This window comes from Coregonus clupeaformis, chromosome 37 (assembly GCF_020615455.1).
Source record: "Coregonus clupeaformis isolate EN_2021a chromosome 37, ASM2061545v1, whole genome shotgun sequence".
Classification (NCBI taxonomy): Eukaryota; Metazoa; Chordata; class Actinopteri; order Salmoniformes; family Salmonidae; genus Coregonus; species Coregonus clupeaformis.
In genome coordinates this window covers 32,257,795-32,279,625 of record NC_059228.1, presented here as the reverse complement: position 1 = coordinate 32,279,625, position 21,831 = coordinate 32,257,795, and the positions used below count along the sequence as shown (strand labels likewise).

At 44.9% G+C, this 21,831-nt stretch overlaps 1 protein-coding gene across 1 annotated transcript in view; it reads left to right on the top strand.

Annotated features, from left to right (window-relative positions):
* LOC121581630 (rho GTPase-activating protein 29) overlaps positions 1–21,831 on the top strand; it is an 84,941-nt gene that overhangs the window by 38,572 nt on the left and 24,538 nt on the right. The window contains exons 7-15 of the mRNA XM_045211490.1: positions 3,752–3,886; positions 7,635–7,699; positions 10,518–10,628; positions 10,970–11,050; positions 11,346–11,495; positions 11,641–11,778; positions 11,971–12,143; positions 15,936–16,096; positions 20,841–20,972. Coding sequence (XP_045067425.1) covers positions 3,752–3,886; positions 7,635–7,699; positions 10,518–10,628; positions 10,970–11,050; positions 11,346–11,495; positions 11,641–11,778; positions 11,971–12,143; positions 15,936–16,096; positions 20,841–20,972 — 1,146 coding nt within the window. The remainder of the gene's footprint in view (positions 1–3,751; positions 3,887–7,634; positions 7,700–10,517; positions 10,629–10,969; positions 11,051–11,345; positions 11,496–11,640; positions 11,779–11,970; positions 12,144–15,935; positions 16,097–20,840; positions 20,973–21,831) is intronic.

Genomic DNA, 21,831 nt, shown 5'->3' with positions numbered 1-21,831 from the left:
ACAATAACCTCTGTAGCTCAGCTGGTAGAGCACGGCGCTTGTAACGCCAGGGTAGTGGGTTCGATCCCCGGGACCACCCATACGTAAAAATGTATGCACACATGACTGTAAGTGGCTTTGGATAAAAGCGTCTGCTAAATGGCATATTATTATTATAATGTCAAACTGAAATTATGTTTTTAGAAATGTTTACAAATTAATAAAAAATGAAAAGCTGAAATGTCTTGAGTCAATAAGTATTCAACCCTTTTGTTATGGCAAGCCTAAATAAGTTCAGGAGCAAAAATGTGCTTACTAAAGCACATAATAAGTTGCATGAACTCACTCTGTGTGCAATAATAGTGTTTAATATGATTTTTTAAATGACTACCCCATCTTTGTACCCCACACATACAATTATCTGTAAGGTATCTCTGCCGAGCAGGGAATTTCAAGCACAGATTCAATCACAAAGACCAGGGAGGTTTTCCAATAGTTCGTAAAAGAAGGGCACCTATTGGTAGATGGGTAAAAAAAAAGAAAAAGACATTGGATATCCCTTTGAGCATGGTGAAGTTATTAATTCCACTTTGGATGGCGTATCAATACACCCAGTCACTACAAAAATACAGGTGTCCTTCCTAACTCAGTTGCCGGAGAGGAAGGAAACCGCTCAGGAATTTCACCATGAGGCCAATGGTCACTTTAAAACAGTTACAGAGTTTAATGGCTGTGATAAGAGAAAAGTGAGGATGGATCAACAACATTGTTGTTACTCCACAATACTAACCTTATTGACAGTGAAAAGAAGGAAGCTTGTACAGAATACAAATATTCCAAAACATGCATCCTGTTTGCAATAAGGCACTAAAGTAATACTGCAAAAAAATTTGGTAAAGAAATTAACTTTTTGTCCTGAATACAAAGCGTTATGTTTGGGGCAAACACAACACATCACTGAATACCACTCTTCATATTTTCAAGCATAGTGGTGGCAGCATCATGTTATTGGTATGCTTGTCATCGGCCAGGACTAGGGGAGTTTTTTGGGGGGGATAAAAAGACACGGAATAGAGCTAAGCACAGGCAAAATCCTAGAGGAAAACCTGGTTCAGTCTGCTTTCCAACAGACACTGGGAGACACGGCCAAATATACACTGGAGTTGCTTACCAAGACGACGTTGAATGTTCCTGAGTGGCCTAGTTACAGTTTTGACTTAAATTGGCTTTAAAGACATGAAAATGACTGTCTTGCAATGATCAACAACCGACTTGAGAGACCTTGAAGATTTGTTTTGTTCTTTGTGCAAATATTGTGCAATCCAGGTGTGCAAAGCTCCTAGGGACTCACAGCTATAATCGCTGCCAAAGGTGATTCTAACATGTATTGACTCAGGCGGTTGAATACTTATCTAATCAAGATATATTAGCAAGCAAGCAAGTTTATTTATATAGCACAATTCATACATCGAAGCAATTCAATGTGCTTTACAAAGGTGTTTATCAAAAATAATGAAAACATCATAATAATAAAAATTAAGATAATAAAAATAAAAAAAAGATTAAGAATTACAAATAAAAAATGGGATGAAACCATAGGAAGCTATAAGGCTAAACAGTTTGGTTCAGTTTAAGTGCTCAGTCGTAGGAACGTGAAAAGAGAAGTGTTTTTAACCTGGATTTAAAAATGGATACGTTTGGGGCACATCTAAGATCTTCTGGTAGTTTATTCCAGTTGTGTACAGCATCAGTGCTAAACGCAGCTTCTCCATGTTTAGTTTGGGCTCTGGGCTCTACTAGCTGACCTGTTCCTGCTCGTTTTATATATTAGGGTTTTATTTTCCATACATTTTATTTTAAACATTAGAATCCTTCTTCTACTTAGACATTGAGAGTATTATGTGTCGATCGTTGACAAAAAAATGAAAATGTAATCTGTTTTAATCCCACTTTGTAACACCACAAAATGTGGAAAAAGTAAAGGGGTGTGAATACTTTCTGAAGGAACTGTACACAGTGTAATGTCTTGGACACATAAGCATCTAAGTGTAAGAAAATACCCTATTGGAAGGTCCCTATTGGAAGGTCCCTATTGGAAGGTCCCTATTAAAATGTCCCCATTGGAAGGTCCCTATTGGAATGTCCCTATTGGAAGGTTCCTATTGGAAGGTCCCTATTGGAAGGTCCCTATTGGAAGGTCCCTATTGGAATGTCCCTATTGGAAGGTCCCTATTGGAATGTCCCCATTGGAATGTCCCCATTGGAATGTCCCCATTGGAAGGTCCCTATTGGAAGGTCCCCATTGGAAGGTCACTATTGGAATGTCCCTATTGGAATGTCCCCATTGGAAGGTCCCTATTGGAAGGTCCCTATTGGAAGGTCACTATTGGAATGTCCCCATTGGAAGGTCCCTATTGGAAGGTCCCTATTGGAAGGTCCCTATTGGAATGTCCCCATTGGAAGGTCCCTATTGGAAGGTCACTATTGGAATGTCCCCATTGGAAGGTCCCTATTGAAAGGTCACTATTGGAATGTCCCCATTGGAAGGTCCCTATTGGAAGGTCCCTATTGGAAGGTCCCTATTGGAAGGTCACTATTGGAATGTCCCTATTGGAATGTCCTGTATAATCGTTACAGGTGGCCGTTATGTTTGCATAAACCTTTAGCATACATAACGGCCACCTGTAGCTAAATGATTACGTAAAATGCGTCCATCGCTATTGGGAATATACTATTACGGTCCTATTAATAATAACTAGTTACAGGTACGCAGAACTCCATAGACCGTGAGTAGCTTCGGGGGGTCGACTGAGTGTCAGTCAAGCAGTTAAATGATGTAGACTTTCAGATTCCTTCAGTGGTGATGGACCCCACCCTCAGCTAATGTTATTTCTGTTTAGCCTGGGCTGGGCTGTGGGTTTTTCCCCACCAAATGGCTGACATTCTTTGGCTGTTTTCTAAAAGTAGTTCCGTGTGATGCAAAACACATGGCTGCATCCCAAATGGCCCCATATTCTCTACATAGTGCACTACTTTTGACCAAGGGGCCCGTGGGACATAGTGCACTACTTTAGACCAAGGGGCCCGTGGGGGGGGGGACGACGACGACGCAGGGCCCATTTGGGACGCAGCCATGAGGGGGGTTTCTGTAGGATCAGACGCCAGGCAGATGGATGGGAGGGGGTTGACTGTGTTAGCACTCTGAGCTGAAGCCTGAATTGAATCATATGGGTGGCAGCTGGGATGTGAGGGAGTGCGGTCAGAGAAGTTATGAGGGGGGGTTGTTTTTCTGGCATCGCTTTGCACGCATAGCATAGAATTTATACTGGGCCACATAGGCTGTATGTCGTGCTTACTAAATAGGAGTGTGTGTTATTCATACGTGTCATAGCTTTCTCATCGCTTAGTGTAGGTGGGACTCCAGTCTAGAGGCCGGTACTGTGTCATTAGCAGCCAGACAACAGTATTTTGTAATTAAGAGAAGTATGGCATGACTGTATGAGAAAAGGCTGGTAGTTTCATATCCCCCTCAGACCCAGTGTCCCTATAATGTCCAAAGGCTAGTCAGACCATACTGTTGGTGATAAAGGCTGGTAGTTTCATATCCCCCTCAGACAATCCCTGTGACAACAGAGTTATCGGTTCCTGTAGGGTAGTAAACTCACATGAATACATATGGAGTCTATATACATGTAGAGTCTATGGGACTTGAAAGAGCAGCTTAACCGGGGCAATCTCAATAACAAAGCTACCTCCTGTACTAACTCTCCAGGCCCAGAGGAGGAGGATGTTGGCCTGACGCTGCAGAGGAACGTCAGTGGGGTGGAGTCAGCTCTGCTCTATGCCAAGGCCTGGTCCAAGTACACCAAAGATCTGCTGGCCTGGGTTGACAAACGCCTGGGACTGGGTTAGTGAGACGCACGCAGTCACCTGCAAGCACGCACGCACGCACTCACCTGCAAGCACGCACGGACGCAATGCAGACACGCATGACACACACACCTCACACATACACACCTGCCTAAGACATACACCAGGACTGTAAAAAAGTATTTGCCCCCTTTCTGATTTTCTCTATATTTGCATATTTTTGATACTGAATGATCTTCAACCAAAACCTAATATTAGATACATTAAATCAGAGTGAACAAATAACAAAAAATGTTGATACTTATTTCATTCATTGAATTAACAAGTTATGCAACATCCAATTCACCTGTGTGAAAAAGTAATTGCCCCCTTACACTCAATAACTGCTTGTACCGCCTTTAGCTGCAATGACTCCAACCAAACGCTTCCTGTAATTGTTGATCAGTCTCACACGTCGCTGTGGAGGAATTTTGGCCCACACTTCCATGCAGAACTGCTTTAACTCAGCTAGACATCCATGTTAGTGGACATATTAGACATCCATGTTAGTGGACATATTAGACATCCATGTTAGTGGACATATTAGACATCCATGTTAGTGGACATATTAGACATCCATGTTAGTGGACGTATTAGACATCCATGTTAGTGGACATATTAGACATCCATGTTAGTGGACATATTAGACATCCATGTTAGTGGACATATTAGACATCCATGTTAGTGGACATATTAGACATCCATGTTAGTGGACATAATAGACATCCATGTTAGTGGACATATTAGACATCCATGTTAGTGGACATATTAGACATCCATGTTAGTGGACATGCACTATATATACAAAAGTATGTGGACACCCCTTCAAATTAGTGGATTCGGCTAATTCAGCCACACCCGTATAGGTGTATAAAATCGAGCACACAGCCATACAATCTCCATAGACAAACATTGGCAGTAGAATGGCCTTACTGAAGAGCTCAGTGACTTTCAACATGGCACCATCATACATTTACATTTACATTTACGTCATTTAGCAGACGCTCTTATCCAGAGCGACTTACAAATTGGTGCATTCACTTTATAGCCAGTGGCACAACCACTTTACAATATGTTTTTTTTTTTGTTGTTGTTTTTTTTCTGGGGTGGGGTAAGGGGGGGGTAGAAGGATTACTTTATCCTATCCCAGGTATTCCTTAAAGAGGTGGGGTTTCAAGTGTCTCCGGAAGGTGGTGAGTGACTCCGCTGTCCTGGCGTTGTGAGGGAGCTTGTTCCACCATTGGGGTGCCAGAGCAGCGAACAGTTTTGACTGGGCTGAGCGGGAACTGTGCTTCCGCAGAGGTAGGGGAGCCATCAGGCCAGAGGTGGATGAACGCAATGCCCTCGTTTTGGTGTAGGGACTGATCAGAGCCTGAAGGTACGGAGGTGCCGTTCCCCTCACAGCTCCGTAGGCAAGCACCATGGTCTTGTAGCAGATGCGAGCTTCAACTGGAAGCCAGTGGAGTGTGCAGAGGAGCGGGGTGACGTGAGAGAACTTGGGAAGGTTGAACACCAGACGGGCTGCGGCATTCTGGATGAGTTGTAGGGGTTTAATGGCACAGGCAGGGAGCCCAGCCAACAGCGAGTTGCAGTAATCCAGACGGGAGATGACAAGTGCCTGGATTAGGACCTGTGCCGCTTCCTGTGTAAGGCAGGTTCGTACTCTCTGAATGTTGTAGAGCATCAACCTACAGGATCGGGTCACCGCCTTGATGTTAGCGGAGAACGACAGGGTGTTGTCCAGGGTCACGCCAAGGCTCTTTGCACTCTGGGAGGAGGACACAACAGAGTTGTCGACCGTGATGGCGAGATCATGCAACGGGCAGTCCTTCCCCGGGAGGAAGAGCAGCTCCGTCTTGCCGAGGTTCAGCTTGAGGTGGTGATCCGTCATCCACACTGATATGTCTGCCAGACATGCAGAGATGCGATTCGCCACCTGGTTATCAGAAGGGGGAAAGGAGAAGATTAGTTGTGTGTCGTCTGCGTAGCAATGATAGGAGAGGCCATGTGAGGATATGACAGAGCCAAGTGACTTGGTGTATATCGAGAATAGGAGAGGGCCTAGAACTGAGTCCTGGGGGACACCAGTGGTGAGAGCACGTGGTGCGGAGACAGCTTCTCGCCACGCCACTTGGTAGGAGCGACCGCTCAGGTAGGACGCAATCCAAGAGTGAGCCGCGCCGGAGATGCCCAGCTCGGAGAGGGTGGAGAGGAGGATCTGATGGTTCACAGTATCAAAGGCAGCAGACAGGTCTAGAAGGACAAGAGCAGAGGAGAGAGAGTTAGCTTTAGCAGTGCAGAGAGCCTCCGTGACACAGAGAAGAGCAGTCTCAGTTGAATTACCAGTCTTGAAACCTGACTGGTTTGGATCAAGATGGTCATTCTGAGAGAGATAGCAAGAGAGTTGGCTAAAGACGGCACGCTCAAGAGTTTTGGAGAGAAAAGAAAGAAGGGATACTGGTCTGTAGTTGTTGACATCAGAGGGATCGAGTGTTGGTTTTTTGAGAAGGGGTTCAACTCTCGCTCTCTTGAAGACGGAAGGGACATAGCCAGCGGTCAAGGATGAGTTGATGAGCGAGGTGAGGTAAGGGAGAAGGTCACTGGAGATGGTCTGGAGAAGAGAGGAGGGGATAGGGTCAAGCGGGCAGGTTGTTGGGCGGCCGGCCGTCACAAGTCGCAAGATTTTATCTGGAGAGAGAGGGGAGAAAGTGGACATAGTGGACATCCACGTTAGTGGACATATTAAACATCCATGTTAGTGGACATATTAGACATCCATGTTAGTGGACATAGTAGACATCCATGTTAGTGGACATATTAGACATCCATGTTAGTGGACATAGTGGACATCCACGTTAGTGGACATATTAAACATCCATGTTAGTGGACATAGTACACATCCATGTTAGTGGACATATTAGACATCCATGTTAGTGGACATATTAGACATTCATGTTAGTGGACATATTAGACATTCATGTTAGTGGACATATTAGACATTCATGTTAGTGGACATATTAGACATCCATGTTAGTGGACATATTAGACATTCATGTTAGTGGACATATTAGACATCCATGTTAGTGGACATAGTACACATCCATGTTAGTGGACATATTAGACATTCATGTTAGTGGACATATTAGACATCCATGTTAGTGGGCATATTAGACATCCATGTTAGTGGACATATTAGACATCCATGTTAGTGGACATATTAGACATCCATGTTAGTGGACATATTAGACATCCATGTTAGTGGACATATTAGACATCCATGTTAGACATCCATGTTAGTGGACATATTAGACATCCATGTTAGTGGACATAGTGAACATTCATGTTAGTGGACATCCATGTTAGTGGACATATTGGACATCCATGTTAGTGGACATATTAGACATCCATGTTAGTGGACATAGTGAACATTCATGTTAGTGGACATCCATGTCAGCGGACATAGTGGACATCCATGTTAGTGGACATAGTACACATCCATGTTAGTGGACATATTAGACATCCATGTTAGTGGACATATTAGACATCCATGTTAGTGGACATAGTGAACATTCATGTTAGTGGACATCCATGTTAGTGGACGTATTAGACATCCATGTTAGTGGACATAGTGAACATCCATGTTAGTGGACATAGTGGACATCCATGTCTACTAATTTGTGAACCCTGTCAACAACACATCAAGTCACACATCCACACTGACTTATCTGCTTTTTCCTTCCCCCCAGACATCGAATGTGCCAAGAGCTGTGCCAAAATGGCTGAATATGCAAAGACGCTTGCGAGTCAACAGGTAATATGTTTTGTCTAAGAATAATTTAACACAAGCACAGACCACAGATATAAACTGGGTGTACAAAACATTAGGAACACCTTCCTAATATTGAGTTGCACCCCATTTTGCCCTCAGAACAGCCTGAATTCGTCGGGGCATGGACTCTACAAGGTGTCGAAAGCGTTCCACAGGGATGCTGGCCCATGTTGACTCCAATGCTTCCCACAGTTGTGTCAAGTTGGCTGGTTTTTCTCCAACCGGTGCGCCTGGCACCTACTACCATACCCTATTCAAAAGGCACTTAAATATTTTGTCTTGCCCATTAACCCTCTGAATGGCGCACATACACAATCCATGTCTCAATTGTCTCAAGGCTTAAAAAGCCTTCTTTAACCTGTCTCCTCCCCTTCATCTACACTGACTGAGGTGAATTTAACATACATTCACCAGGTGAGTCTGTCATGGAAAAAGCAGGTGTTCCTAATGTTTTGTACACAAGTGTATGTACTCTTTAAAACTGCAGCTAAACATAGATTAAACATTGCTTTCCATCTTCAACTTGAAGCGCAACTTGTGGTCCTCTGTAGCTCAGCTGGTAGAGCACGGCGCTTGTAATGCCAAGGTAGTGGGTTCGATCCCCGGGACCACCCATACACAAAAAAAAGTATGCACGCATGACTGTAAGTCGCTTTGGATAAAAGCGTCTGCTAAATGGCATATTATTATTTCATATTATTATTATGATGGCAATGAAAAACGTGTCTGATAGAAAATGGCCTATGTGGCATCGATATTAGTCAAACTTTTATTCAGTCGTGGTCAAAAGTTTTGAGAATGACACAAGTATTGGTCTCCACAAAGTTTGCTGCTTCAGTGTTCTTAGATCTTTATGTCAGTAGTTACTATGGTAACACTGAAGTATAATTACAAGCATTCCATAAGTGTCAAAGGCTTTCATTGACAATTACATTAAGTTTATGCAAAGAGTCAATATTTGCAATGTTGACCCTTCTTTTCCAAGACCTCTGCAATCCGCCCTGGCATGCTGTCAATTAACTTCTGGGCCACATCCTGACTGATGGCAGCCCATTCTTGCATAATCAATGCTTGGAGTTTGTCCGAATTTGTGGGTTTTTGTTTGTCCACCCGCCTCTTGAGGATCGACCACAAGTTCTCAATGGGATTAAGGTCTGGGGAGTTTCCTGGCCATGGACCCAAAATGTCGATGTTTGGTCCCCAAGCCACTTAGTTATCACTTTTGCCTTATGACGAGGTGCTCCATCATGCTGGAAAAGGCATTGGTCGTCACCAAACTGTTCTTGGATGGTTGGGAGAAGTTGCTCTCTAAGGATGTGTTGGTACCATTCTTTATTCATGGCTGTGTTCTTAAGCAAAATTGTGAGTGAGCCCACTCCCTTGGCTGAGAAGCAACCCCACACATGAATGGTCTCAGGATGCTTTACTGTTGGCATGACACAGGACTGATGGTAGCGCTCACCTTGTCTTCTCCGGACAAGGTGTTTTCCGGATGGCCCAAACAATCGGAAAGGGGATTCATTAGAGAAAATGACTCTACCCCAGTCCTCAGCAGTCCAATCCCTGTACCTTTTGAAGAATATCAGTCTGTCCCTGATGTTCTTCCTGGAGAGAAGTGTCTTCTTTGCTGCCCTTCTTGACACCAGGCCATCCTCCAAAAGTCTTCGCCTCACTGTGCGTGCAGATACACTCACACCTGCCTGCTGCCATTCCTGAGCAAGCTCTGCACTGGTGGTGCCCTGATCCTGTAGCTGAATCAACTTTAGGAGACGGTCCTGGAGCTTGCTGGACTTTCTTGGGTGCCCTGACGCCTTCTTCACAGCAATTGAACCTCTCTCCTTGAAGTTCTTGATGATCCGATAAATGGTTGATTTAGGTGCAATCTTACTAGCAGCAATATCCTTGCCTATGAAGCCCTTTTTTTGCAAAGCAATGATGACGGCACGTGTTTCCTTGCAGGTAACCATGGTTAACAAAGGAAGAACAATGATTTCAAGCACCACCCTCCTTTTAAAGCTTCCAGTCTGTTATTCTGACTCAATCAGCATGACAGAGTTATCTCCAGCCTTGTCCTCGTCAACACTGTCACCTGTGTTAACAAGACAATCACTGACATGATGGCAGCTGGTCCTTTTGTGGCACGGCTGAAATGCATTGGAAACGTTTTTATGGGATTAAGTTCATTTTCATTCTGAAAACTTTTGACCACGATTATAGTTTCTAAATTAACTACAAAGTGTAAATAAGATTATTTTGGTCATAAAGTCAGTCTCGTCCAAAACAGAGTTTTGTAAGTGAGTTCATCATGACTTACTTGAGGGTTGGGTTTTGATTTCGACAATGCCCACTAACACGGGATAAACAGCTGCGGTGATTGCTCTCTATCCAATGGTACGGCAGAACACACAGACAGTGAGACAGACCTGCCCAGTGGCTCAGTGGATTGGACATTGTTTACATAAGATGACACGTTGCACATTTCGTATCTTGAGAAATACTGCATCAAACACCTTAGCTAGATGTAAGATTGCGCAACTAAAACCTTGTCAAAATGAATTAAAGATTTATTGAGTTATCTTAGAGATTCAGACTATTTTGAGGAAGTGATCCTCACTTTGTTCCTAATGTGTCTCATTAACAAACATCAGTAACTTGCCACATCAAACCACAACCCCCAAGACTGAAAACGTGTTTTTCTTAATGAGCAACAGAGAAACATGTGGAATCTGTGTGTTCAGTCACATGAAAAGAGAATGTGACTAATGAGATGTTTCCATATGTCTGTTCGTCTGGCCCACAGGACTACATGCCGTTCAGGGATACTTATATCTCTACGTTTAAGAATGACATAGAGTACAGCCAACTCCTACTGCAGACTGCCACCGCCCTGCAGACCAACAAATTTATACAGGTAGGACTGACACTCTGTAACAAATTCTGACAGGTAGGACTGACACTCTGTAACAAATTCAGACAGGTAGGACTGACACTCTGTAACAAATTCAGACAGGTAGGACTGACACTCTGTAATACATTCAGACAGGTGATAAATGAATGATAGTGTACTCTTTATACTCTTTGTCAGAGCAACATTTTACGTCAGCAAAACTTCAAGACTCACAATAACGTAGCGATCGATCGTGATCTGATCTCTGACAAGGCAACCATTTTTCATTTGGGTTTAAAATAATTTGTGAAAAAAGTGCACAATGTTACGCAATCCTCTATTTTGTGCCTCTGTGTGTCCTGTAGCCGCTGTTGGCCAGAAAGAATGAGCTGGACAAACTGAGGAAAGACCTTACCGAGCAGTGGCAGAGACAACAAAAGAAAATGGTGTGTGAGACTTCTGTCCTTCTGCCATTCTCTGTGTGTGTGTGTGTGTGTGAGAGAGAGAGAGAGCTTGTGTGTGTGTGTGTGTGTGTGTGTGAGAGAGAGAGAGAGAGAGAGCTTGCGTGTGTGTGTGTGTGTGTGTGTGTGTGTGTGTGTGTGTGTGTGTGTGTGTGTGAGAGAGAGAGAGCTTGTGTGTGTGTGTGTGTGTGTGTGTGTGTGTGTGTGTGTGTGTGTGTGTGTGTGTGTGTGTGTGTTGTTTACTTCACTCACCTGTGTGTATCTCCCCTCTCCCGTGCAGCAAGAGTCTGAGGTGGCGCTGCGTAAGGCCCGGTGGACCCAGACCCAGAGGACAGACGAGTACCAGAAGGCCCACTCCAGCCGCTCCCAGGAGGAACAGCCCAGACAGCTGGACAAGAAGAGGAAACTGGAGGAGGAGGCTCTACAGAAGGTAGGAGGGGAGGAGAAGGCCTGATTTTTACTCCATTTAAGTGGAGTCAATAGGCTCTACTTTTATTGTCCAATGTGAACCACCCACTTGACCACCACCCACTTCTTTCCTAATGTGTTGTTTGTCTCCTCTCCCTGTCTCTCAGGCGGACGACGCGAAGGACCGGTACAGAGCGTGTGTAGCTGATGCAGGAGTCAGGAGGACAGAGCTGGCCAACACCAAGACAGACATCCTCACTCAGATCAGAGAACTGCTGGCTCAGTGTGACCTCACACTCAAAGCTGTGAGTTGTAGTCCACAGGATATAGTTATTGATTTATCAGGGATCAGGGAACCTCTAACTTTATCCCCCTCCCTCCCTCCCTCCCCTCCCTCCCTCCCTCACTCCCTCCCTCCCCCCTCCCCCCCTCCTCCCTCTCCCTCTCTCTCCCTCTCTCCCTCCCTCCCTCCCCTCCTCCCTCCTCCCTCCCTCCAGGTGACAGTGAACTGGTTTCAGCTGCAGCAGTCCCAGACCGTGTCTCTCCCCGTCCATTACCAGGCCCTGTGTGAGAACGCGAAGATGTACGAGCCTGGACAGAGATACGCTGAGTTCGTCAGAAATCTGCCCAAAGATCGGGTACACATGGAGTCCTTCTCCATTGATGGACGGTAAGCCAATAATACTTCCTTATATATAGGCTGTCACCCAAATGGCACCCTATTCCCTTTATAGTGCACTACTTTTGACCAGAGCCCATACAGGGTTTTTCCTGCATAGAAAAGTCCAAGACTAATTATTGGAATGGTAAAACGTTTTCAGTGTAAACTTAAACAACTAAAACCAGACATAAAGTATATAGAAAACGTAATGGACCATTATATTTCGAGATAAGGTCATCTTTGAGAACTAACCAGCACCAAAATATAAAAGAGACAGAATCTACAAATCAAAACATTATGCATTCAGGAATATTTTTGTCAGGCCATTGGGATTTTGTTAGAATGTTTGAGTCACTCCGAAAGCATAACAACATTGCATTAGCCGTGGCAAAAGGTGTAGAAATCCAGGAAATTAGCTTTAAAACGGCAACATTTTGTCTCTGCGGCCAAGAGGAGGGCCTCTAAAATGTTTGATTGGGACCAAGCCATTGGCCACGCCCACTGCCACGCCTCCGCCATGCCCACCACCTAAGCCCCAGTTTGATCCAGAAAAAACCCTGCCATAGTAGTGCACTACAGTGGCTTGCGAAAGTATTCAACCCCCTTGGCATTTTTCCTATTTTGTTGCCTTACAACTTGGAATTAAAATTTATTTTTTGGGGGGTTTGTATCATTTGATTTACACAACATGCCTACCACTTTGAAGATGCAAAATATTTTTTGGGGTGAAACAAACAAGAAATAAGACTAAAAAAACAGAAAACTTGAGCGTGCATAACTATTCACCCCCCCAAAGTCAATACTTTGTAGAGCCACCTTTTGCAGCAATTACAGCTGCAAGTCTCTGTAAGCTTGGCACATCTAGCCACTGGGATTTTTGCCCATTCTTCAAGGCAAAACTGCTCCAGCTCCTTCAAGTTGGATGGGTTCCACTGGTGTACAGCAATCATTAAGTCATACCACAGATTCTCAATTGGATTGAGGTCTGGGCTTTGACTAGGCCATTATAATATAATAATAATAATATGCCATTTAGCAGACGCTTTTATCCAAAGCGACTTAGTCATGTGTGCATACATTTTTACGTATGGGTGGTCCCGGGGATCCCTCTGTGGTCCCTCTACCCTGGCGTTACAAGCGCCATGCTCTACCAATTCAGCTACAGAGGACCACATTGAGCTACAGAGGACCACATTTAAAGACATTGAAATGTTTCCCCTTAAACCACTCGAGTGTTGCTTTAGCAGTATGCTTAGGGTCATTGTCCTGCTGGAAGGTGAACCTCCGTCCCAGTCTCAAATCTCTGGAAGACTGAAACAGGTTTCCCTCAAGAATTTCCCTGTATTTAGCGCCATCCATAATTCCTTAAATTCTGACCAGTTTCCCAGTCCCTGCCGATGAAAACATCCCCACAGCATGATGCTGCCACCACCATGCTTCACCGTGGGGATGGTGTTCTCGGGGTGATGAGAGGTGTTGGGTTTGTGCCAGACATAGCATTTTCCCTGATGGCCAAAAAGCTCAATTTTAGTCTCATCTGACCAGAGTACCTTCTTCCATATGTTTGGGGAGTCTCCCACATGCCTTTTGGCGAACACCAAACATGTTTGCTTATTTTTTTCTTGTGACTGCATTGCTTCTTGTTTTGTTTGTTTGGCCAGAAAAAAGCCACTCTTCCGTAAAGAGCCCAGCTCTGTGGAGTGTACGGCTGAAAGTGGTCCTATGGACATATACTCCAGTCTTTGCAGCTCCTTCAGGGTTATCTTTGGTCTCTTTGTTGCCTCTCTGATTAATGCCCTCCTTGCCTGGTCCGTGAGTTTTGGTGGGCGGCCCTCTCTTGGCAGGTTTGTTGTGGTGCCATATTCTTTCCATTTTTTAATAATGGATTTAATGGTGCTCCGTGGGATGTTCAAAGTTTCTGATATTTTTTTATAACCCAACCCTGATCTGTACTTCTCCACAACTTTGTCCATGACCTGTTTGAAGAGCTCCTTGGTCTTCATGGTGCCACTTGCTTGGTGGTGCCCCTTGCTTAGTGGTGTTGCAGACTCTGGGGCCTTTCAGAACAGGTGTATATATACTGAGATCATGTGACAGATCATGTGACACTTAGATTGCACACAGGTGGACTTTATTTAACTAATTATGTGACTTTTGAAGGTAATTGGTTGCACCAGATCTTATTTAGGAGCTTCATAGCAAAGGGGGTGAATACATATGCACGCATCACTTTTCCGTAATTTTTATTTTTGAATTCTTTGAAACAAGTTATTTTTTTCATTACACTTGTGTATGTACATTACATGAAATCCAAAATAAAAATCCATTTAAATTACAGGTTGTAATGCAGCAAAATAGGGAAAACGCCAAGATGGATGAATACTTTTCCAAGGCACTGTAAATGATAGAGTCGTATGCTTACGTACTTACTACTCTAGAAGGCATATCTCTCTAGCCTGGCTGACGCTACTCAGGGGGACTTCGGTGTCAGCCAGGCTAATATCTCTCAGGGTCTTTGGAACTCACAAGCTCCTCCTCCACGGCACAGAGGCAATCCATGGAGTATTGAATAATATAAGCAAACAGTAATTTGGCCACCATTTTGGAACAACAACCAAAAGCAAAGCCAAAGTTTTTTGTTTTCAGTCCTTGTTTTGTTTTGGTCAAGTAGTAATGTTGATACAGGTGTTTGATTATAGTTTGATGTTTTGCTATAGACTAAACAAAATGGAAGACCATCCAACATGGTTTTAGTTTGACGGTGGTGCTTTCCCTTGTAAACTCCTCAGTCTTCTATACTAACCCAACTGTATACATCTGCTGACTGCTCAGAGAGAGGGACAGTGAGTCAGTGAGAGGGACAGTGAGTCAGGGAGAGGGACAGTGAGTCAGAGAGAGGGACAGTGAGTCAGGGAGAGGGACAGTGAGTCAGGGAGAGGGACAGTGAGTCAGGGAGAGGGACAGTGAGTCAGGGAGAGGGACAGTGAGTCAGAGAGAGGGACAGTGAGTCAGAGAGAGGGACAGTGAGTCAGTGAGAGGGACAGTGAGTCAGGGAGAGGGACAGTGAGTCAGAGAGAGGGACAGTGAGTCAGGGAGAGGGACAGTGAGTCAGAGAGAGGGACAGTGAGTCAGAGAGAGGGACAGTGAGTCAGTGAGAGGGACAGTGAGTCAGGGAGAGGGACAGTGAGTCAGAGAGAGGGACAGTGAGTCAGGGAGAGGGACAGTGAGTCAGGGAGAGGGACAGTGAGTCAGGGAGAGGGACAGTGAGTCAGGGAGAGGGACAGTGAGTCAGGGAGAGGGACAGTGAGTCAGGGAGAGGGACAGTGAGTCAGGGAGAGGGACAGTGAGTCAGGGAGAGGGACAGTGAGTCAGGGAGAGGGACAGTGAGTCAGAGAGAGGGACAGTGAGTCAGAGAGAGGGACAGTGAGTCAGGGAGAGGGACAGTGAGTCAGAGAGAGGGACAGTGAGTCAGGGAGAGGGACAGTGAGTCAGGGAGAGGGACAGTGAGTCAGGGAGAGGTACAGTGAGTCAGGGAGAGGGACAGTGAGTCAGGGAGAGGGACAGTGAGTCAGGGAGAGGGACAGTGAGTCAGGGAGAGGGACAGTGAGTCAGGGAGAGGGACAGTGAGTCAGGGAGAGGGACAGTGAGTCAGGGAGAGGGACAGTGAGTCAGGGAGAGGGACAGTGAGTCAGGGAGAGGGACGGTGAGTCAGGGAGAGGGACAGTGAAAACATGGGAGTTAAGCTTGCGCCTCAAGCTAGTATTCAAGAATATTGACTGTGTCTCTGTCTCCCCCCTCCAGGTTTGCTGTGTTCAACAAGCGTTCGCTGGGCAGCACCAGTTCCCATGGTAACCTGTCCCAGGTGTCCCTGACCTCCGATGACGTAATGAGTGGGGACGAGGTGGACAGTCCCCTGGGGTCGCGACCTGGGAAGAGGTCCAACAGCGCCACAGACATACAAGGTACAGTCAGACAGTAGTATAGTACAGCACAGTATAGTATAGTAGTACAGCACAGTATAGTACACTAGTAGTATATTACACCAGTAGTACAGTAGAGTACACCAGTATTACAGTACAGTACACCAGTACTATAGTACAGTAGAGTACTCCAGTAGTATAGTACACCAGTAGTACAGTGCAGTACACCAGTAGTACAGTAGAGTACACCAGTAGTATAGTAGAGTACACCAGTAGTATAGTACAGTAGAGTACACCAGTAGTATAGTACACCAGTAGTATAGTACAGTAGAGTACACCAGTAGTATAGTACACCAGTAGTATAGTAGAGTACACCAGTAGTATAGTACAGTAGAGTACACCAGTAGTATAGTACACCAGTAGTACAGTGCAGTACACCAGTAGTACAGTAGAGTACACCAGTAGTATAGTACAGTAGAGTACACCAGTAGTATAGTACAGTAGAGTACTCCAGTAGTATAGTACACCAGTAGTACAGTAGAGTACACCAGTAGTACAGTAGAGTACACCAGTAGTATAGTACAGTAGAGTACACCAGTAGTATATTACACCAGTAGTACAGTGCAGTACACCAGTAGTATAGTAGAGTACACCAGTAGTATAGTACAGTAGAGTACACCAGTAGTATAGTACACCAGTAGTACAGTATAGTACTCCAGTAGTATAGTACAGTATAGTACACCAGTAGTATAGTACACCAGTAGTACAGTATAGTACTCCAGTAGTATAGTACAGTAAAGTACACCAGTAGTATAGTCACCCAGTAGTACAGTAGAGTATCACCAGTAGTATAGTACACCAGTAGTACTGAGTACACCAGTAGTACAGTAGAGTACACCAGTAGTATAGTACACCAGTAGTACAGTATAGTACACCAGTAGTATAGTAGAGTACACCAGTAGTATAGTACAGTAGAGTACACCAGTAGTATAGTACAGTTATACTCCAGTAGTATAGTACAGTATAGTACACCAGTAGTATAGTACACCAGTAGTACAGTATAGTACTCCAGTAGTATAGTACAGCAAAGTACACCAGTAGTATAGTACACCAGTAGTACAGTAGAGTACACCAGTAGTATAGTACACCAGTAGTACAGTAGAGTACACCAGTAGTACAGTAGAGTACACCAGTAGTACAGTAGAGTACACCAGTAGTATAGTACAGTAGAGTACACCAGTAGTATAGTACAGTAAATTACTCAGTAGTATAGTACACCAGTAGTACAGTAGAGTACACCAGTAGTACAGTAGAGTACACCAGTAGTATAGTACAGTAGAGTACACCAGTAGTATATTACACCAGTAGTACAGTGCAGTACACCAGTAGTATAGTACACCAGTAGTACAGTATAGTACACCAGTAGTATAGTAGAGTACACCAGTAGTATAGTACACCAATAGTAAAGTAGAGTACACCAGTAGAATAGTACAGTAGAGTACTCCAGTAGTATAGTACACCAGTAGTACAGTATAGTACACCGGTAGTATAGTAGAGTACACCAGTAGTATAGTACAGTAGTACACCAGTAGTATAGTACAGTATAGTACACCAGTAGTATAGTACACCAATAGTACAGTATAGTACTCCAGTAGTATAGTACAGTAAAGTACACCAGTAGTATAGTACACCAGTAGTACAGTAGAGTACACCAGTAGTATAGTACACCAGTAGTACAGTAGAGTACACCAGTAGTATAGTAGAGTACACCAGTAGTATAGTACAGTAGAGTACACCAGCAGTATAGTACAGTATAGTACTCCAGTAGTATAGTACAGTATAGTACACCAGTAGTATAGTACACCAGTAGTATAGTACACCAGTAGTACAGTAGAGTACACCAGTAGTATAGTACACCAGTAGTACAGTAGAGTACACCAGTAGTATAGTAGAGTACACCAGTAGTATAGTACAGTAGAGTACACCAGCAGTATAGTACATCTCCAGTAGTATAGTACAGTATAGTACACCAGTAGTATAGTACACCAGTAGTACAGTATAGTACTCCAGTAGTATAGTACAGTAAAGTACACCAGTAGTATAGTACACCAGTAGTACAGTAGAGTACACCAGTAGTATAGTACACCAGTAGTACAGTAGAGTACACCAGTAGTATAGTACACCAGTAGTACAGTATAGTACACCAGTAGTATAGTAGAGTACACCAGTAGTATAGTACACCAATAGTAAAGTAGAGTACACCAGTAGAATAGTACAGTAGAGTACTCCAGTAGTATAGTACACCAGTAGTACAGTATAGTACACCGGTAGTATAGTAGAGTACACCAGTAGTATAGTACAGTAGAGTACACCGGTAGTATAGTACAGTATAGTACACCAGTAGTATAGTACACCAGTAGTACAGTATAGTACTCCAGTAGTATAGTACAGTAAAGTACACCAGTAGTATAGTACACCAGTAGTACAGTAGAGTACACCAGTAGTATAGTACACCAGTAGTACAGTAGAGTACACCAGTAGTAGTACAGTAGTACAGTATAGTACACCTGTAGTATAGTAGAGTACACCAGTAGTATAGTACAGTAGAGTACACCAGTAGTATAGTACAGTATAGTACTCCAGTAGTATAGTACAGTATAGTACACCAGTAGTATAGTACACCAGTAGTACAGTATAGTACTCCAGTAGTATAGTACAGTAAAGTACACCAGTAGTATAGTACACCAGTAGTACAGTAGAGTACACCAGTAGTATAGTACACCAGTAGTACAGTAGAGTACACCAGTAGTACAGTAGAGTACACCAGTAGTATAGTACACCAGTAGTATAGTACACCAGTAGTACAGTAGAGTACACCAGTAGTATAGTACACCAGTAGTACAGTAGAGTACACCAGTAGTATAGTAGAGTACACCAGTAGTATAGTACAGTAGAGTACACCAGTAGTATAGTACAGTATATTACTCCAGTAGTATAGTACAGTATAGTACACCAGTAGTATAGTACACCAGTAGTACAGTATAGTACTCCAGTAGTATAGTACAGTAAAGTACACCAGTAGTATAGTACACCAGTAGTACAGTAGAGTACACCAGTAGTATAGTACACCAGTAGTACAGTAGAGTACACCAGTAGTATAGTACACCAGTAGTACAGTATAGTACACCAGTAGTATAGTAGAGTACACCAGTAGTATAGTACACCAATAGTAAAGTAGAGTACACCAGTAGAATAGTACAGTAGAGTACTCCAGTAGTATAGTACACCAGTAGTACAGTATAGTACTCCAGTAGTATAGTACAGTATAGTACACCAGTAGTATAGTACACCAGTAGTACAGTATAGTACTCCAGTAGTATAGTACAGTATAGTACACCAGTAGTATAGTACACCAGTAGTACAGTATAGTACTCCAGTAGTATAGTACAGTAAAGTACACCAGTAGTATAGTACACCAGTAGTACAGTATAGTACTCCAGTAGTATAGTACACCAGTAGTACAGTAGAGTACACAAGTAGTATAGTACACCAGTAGTACAGTAGAGTACACCAGTAGTACAGTAGAGTACACCAGAAGTACAGTAGAGTACACCAGTAGTATAGTACAGTAGAGTACACCAGTAGTATAGTACACTAGAGTACACCAGTAGTATAGTACACCAGTAGTATAGTACAGTACACCAGTAGTATAGTACAGTAGTAGAGTACAGCAGTACAGTAGATTACACCAGTAGTATAGTAGAGTACAGTATACTACACCAGTAGAGTACATATAGTAGACCAGTAGCACAGTAGAGTACAGTATAGTACACCAGTAGTATAGTGTATATACCTGTGTATATATATATAGTGGTATGACAAACTGGATAGCCTGCTGGGGTCACGGATTTGACTGAACTGATCTGAAGCCGAAGATCTGGAGGAGCCAGGCTACTTCTATCCTGTTTACCAATACCAGATGTCCCAGTATATCCTCTATGATAGTAGCCAGTCGGTCCCAGTATATCCCTCTATGATAGTAGCCAGTCGGTCCCAGTATACCCTCTGATGGTAGCCAGTCGGTCCCAGTATATCCTCTATGATAGTAGCCAGTCGGTCCCAGTATACCCTCTGATGGTAGCCAGTCGGTCCCAGTATATCCCTCTATGATAGTAGCCAGTCGGTCCCAGTATACCCTCTGATGGTAGCCAGTCGGTCCCAGTATATCCTCTATGATGGTAGCCAGTCGGTCCCAGTATATCCTCTATGATGGTAGCCAGTCGGTCCCAGTATATCCTCTATGATGGTAGCCAGCCAGTTGGCCCAGAGCAGGTGAGGATAGCCAATGTGATCTGAAATCAGAGACTGGTGTCAAATGGATTAGGCCGTGACCTGTCCATAACTCGATTGCCCAATCCCAAATTATCACCTTACCCCCAGACGCTCTTATCCAGAGGCGACTTAGTTAGTGCGTTCATCTTAAGATAGCTAGGTGAGACAACCACATATCACAGTCATAGTAAGTACATTTCTCCTCATTTAAAGTAGCTATCAGCAAAGTCAGTGCTAGTAGGAAAATACAAGTGAGACTGACAGGATCTTATGATCTTAGAGGAACTGAGAAGTATTAGCAACATGGGAGCTCTACCTTACCACATTGGTGGGAAATGTTGGGTCACAACACAACATTTTTGTTGTGACTATGACGAAGGTATTCCTCCTAAAGCTCCTGTTCCTCTCGATGGTGTCTCGTTGGGTATAGACGTGTGTTGTCTCTCTCCTCCAGGTCTGAGAGGGGGACAGGGACCGTTGAGAGCCTGGGCATCAGCTAGCCAAGACAGGGGGATGTGTAGTGACACAGAGAGTGCTGGAGGCAGCAGTGAGTCTCGATCCATGGACTCCCCCATTGCCAGCCCAGGTATGGGAACATGAAGCCCCATCAGTGCTATGGTTCATTATTATTCACGCATGGCTCATATTAACCCAGCAAACATGACCCCGTTGGCCCCATGTGGGTATTTGGTGGGCAGGGTGGTCAAGGGCTAGCCCACACCAGCCCAACACGGGCCAGCCCACACCAGCCCAACACGGGCCAGCCCACACCAGCCCAACACGGGCCAGCCCACACCAGCCCAACACGGGCCAGCCCAACACGGGCCAGCCCACACCAGCCCAACACGGGCCAACCCACACCAGCCCAACACGGGCCAACCCACACCAGCCCAACACGGGCCAGCCCACACCAGCCCAACACGGGCTAGCCCAACACGGGCCAACCCACACCAGCCCAACACGGGCCAGCCCACACCAGCCCAACACGGGCCAACCCACACCAGCCCAACACGGGCCAACCCACACCAGCCCAACACGGGCCAACCCACACCAGCCCAACACGGGCCAACCCCACCAGCCCAACACGGGCCAACCCACACCAGCCCAACACGGGCCAACCCACACCAGCCCAACACGGGCCAACCCACACCAGCCCAACACGGGCTAGCCCAACACGGGCCAACCCACAGCAGCCCAACACGGCCAGCCCACCAGCCCAACACGGGCCAGCCCACCAGCCCAACACGGGCCAGCCCACACCAGCCCAACACGGGCCAACCCACACCAGCCCAACACGGCCAGCCCACACCAGCCCAACACGGGCCAGCCCACACCAGCCCAACACGGGCCAGCCCACACCAGCCCAACACGGGCCAACCCACACCAGCCCAACACGGCCAGCCCACACCAGCCCAACACGGGCCAGCCCACACCAGCCCAACACG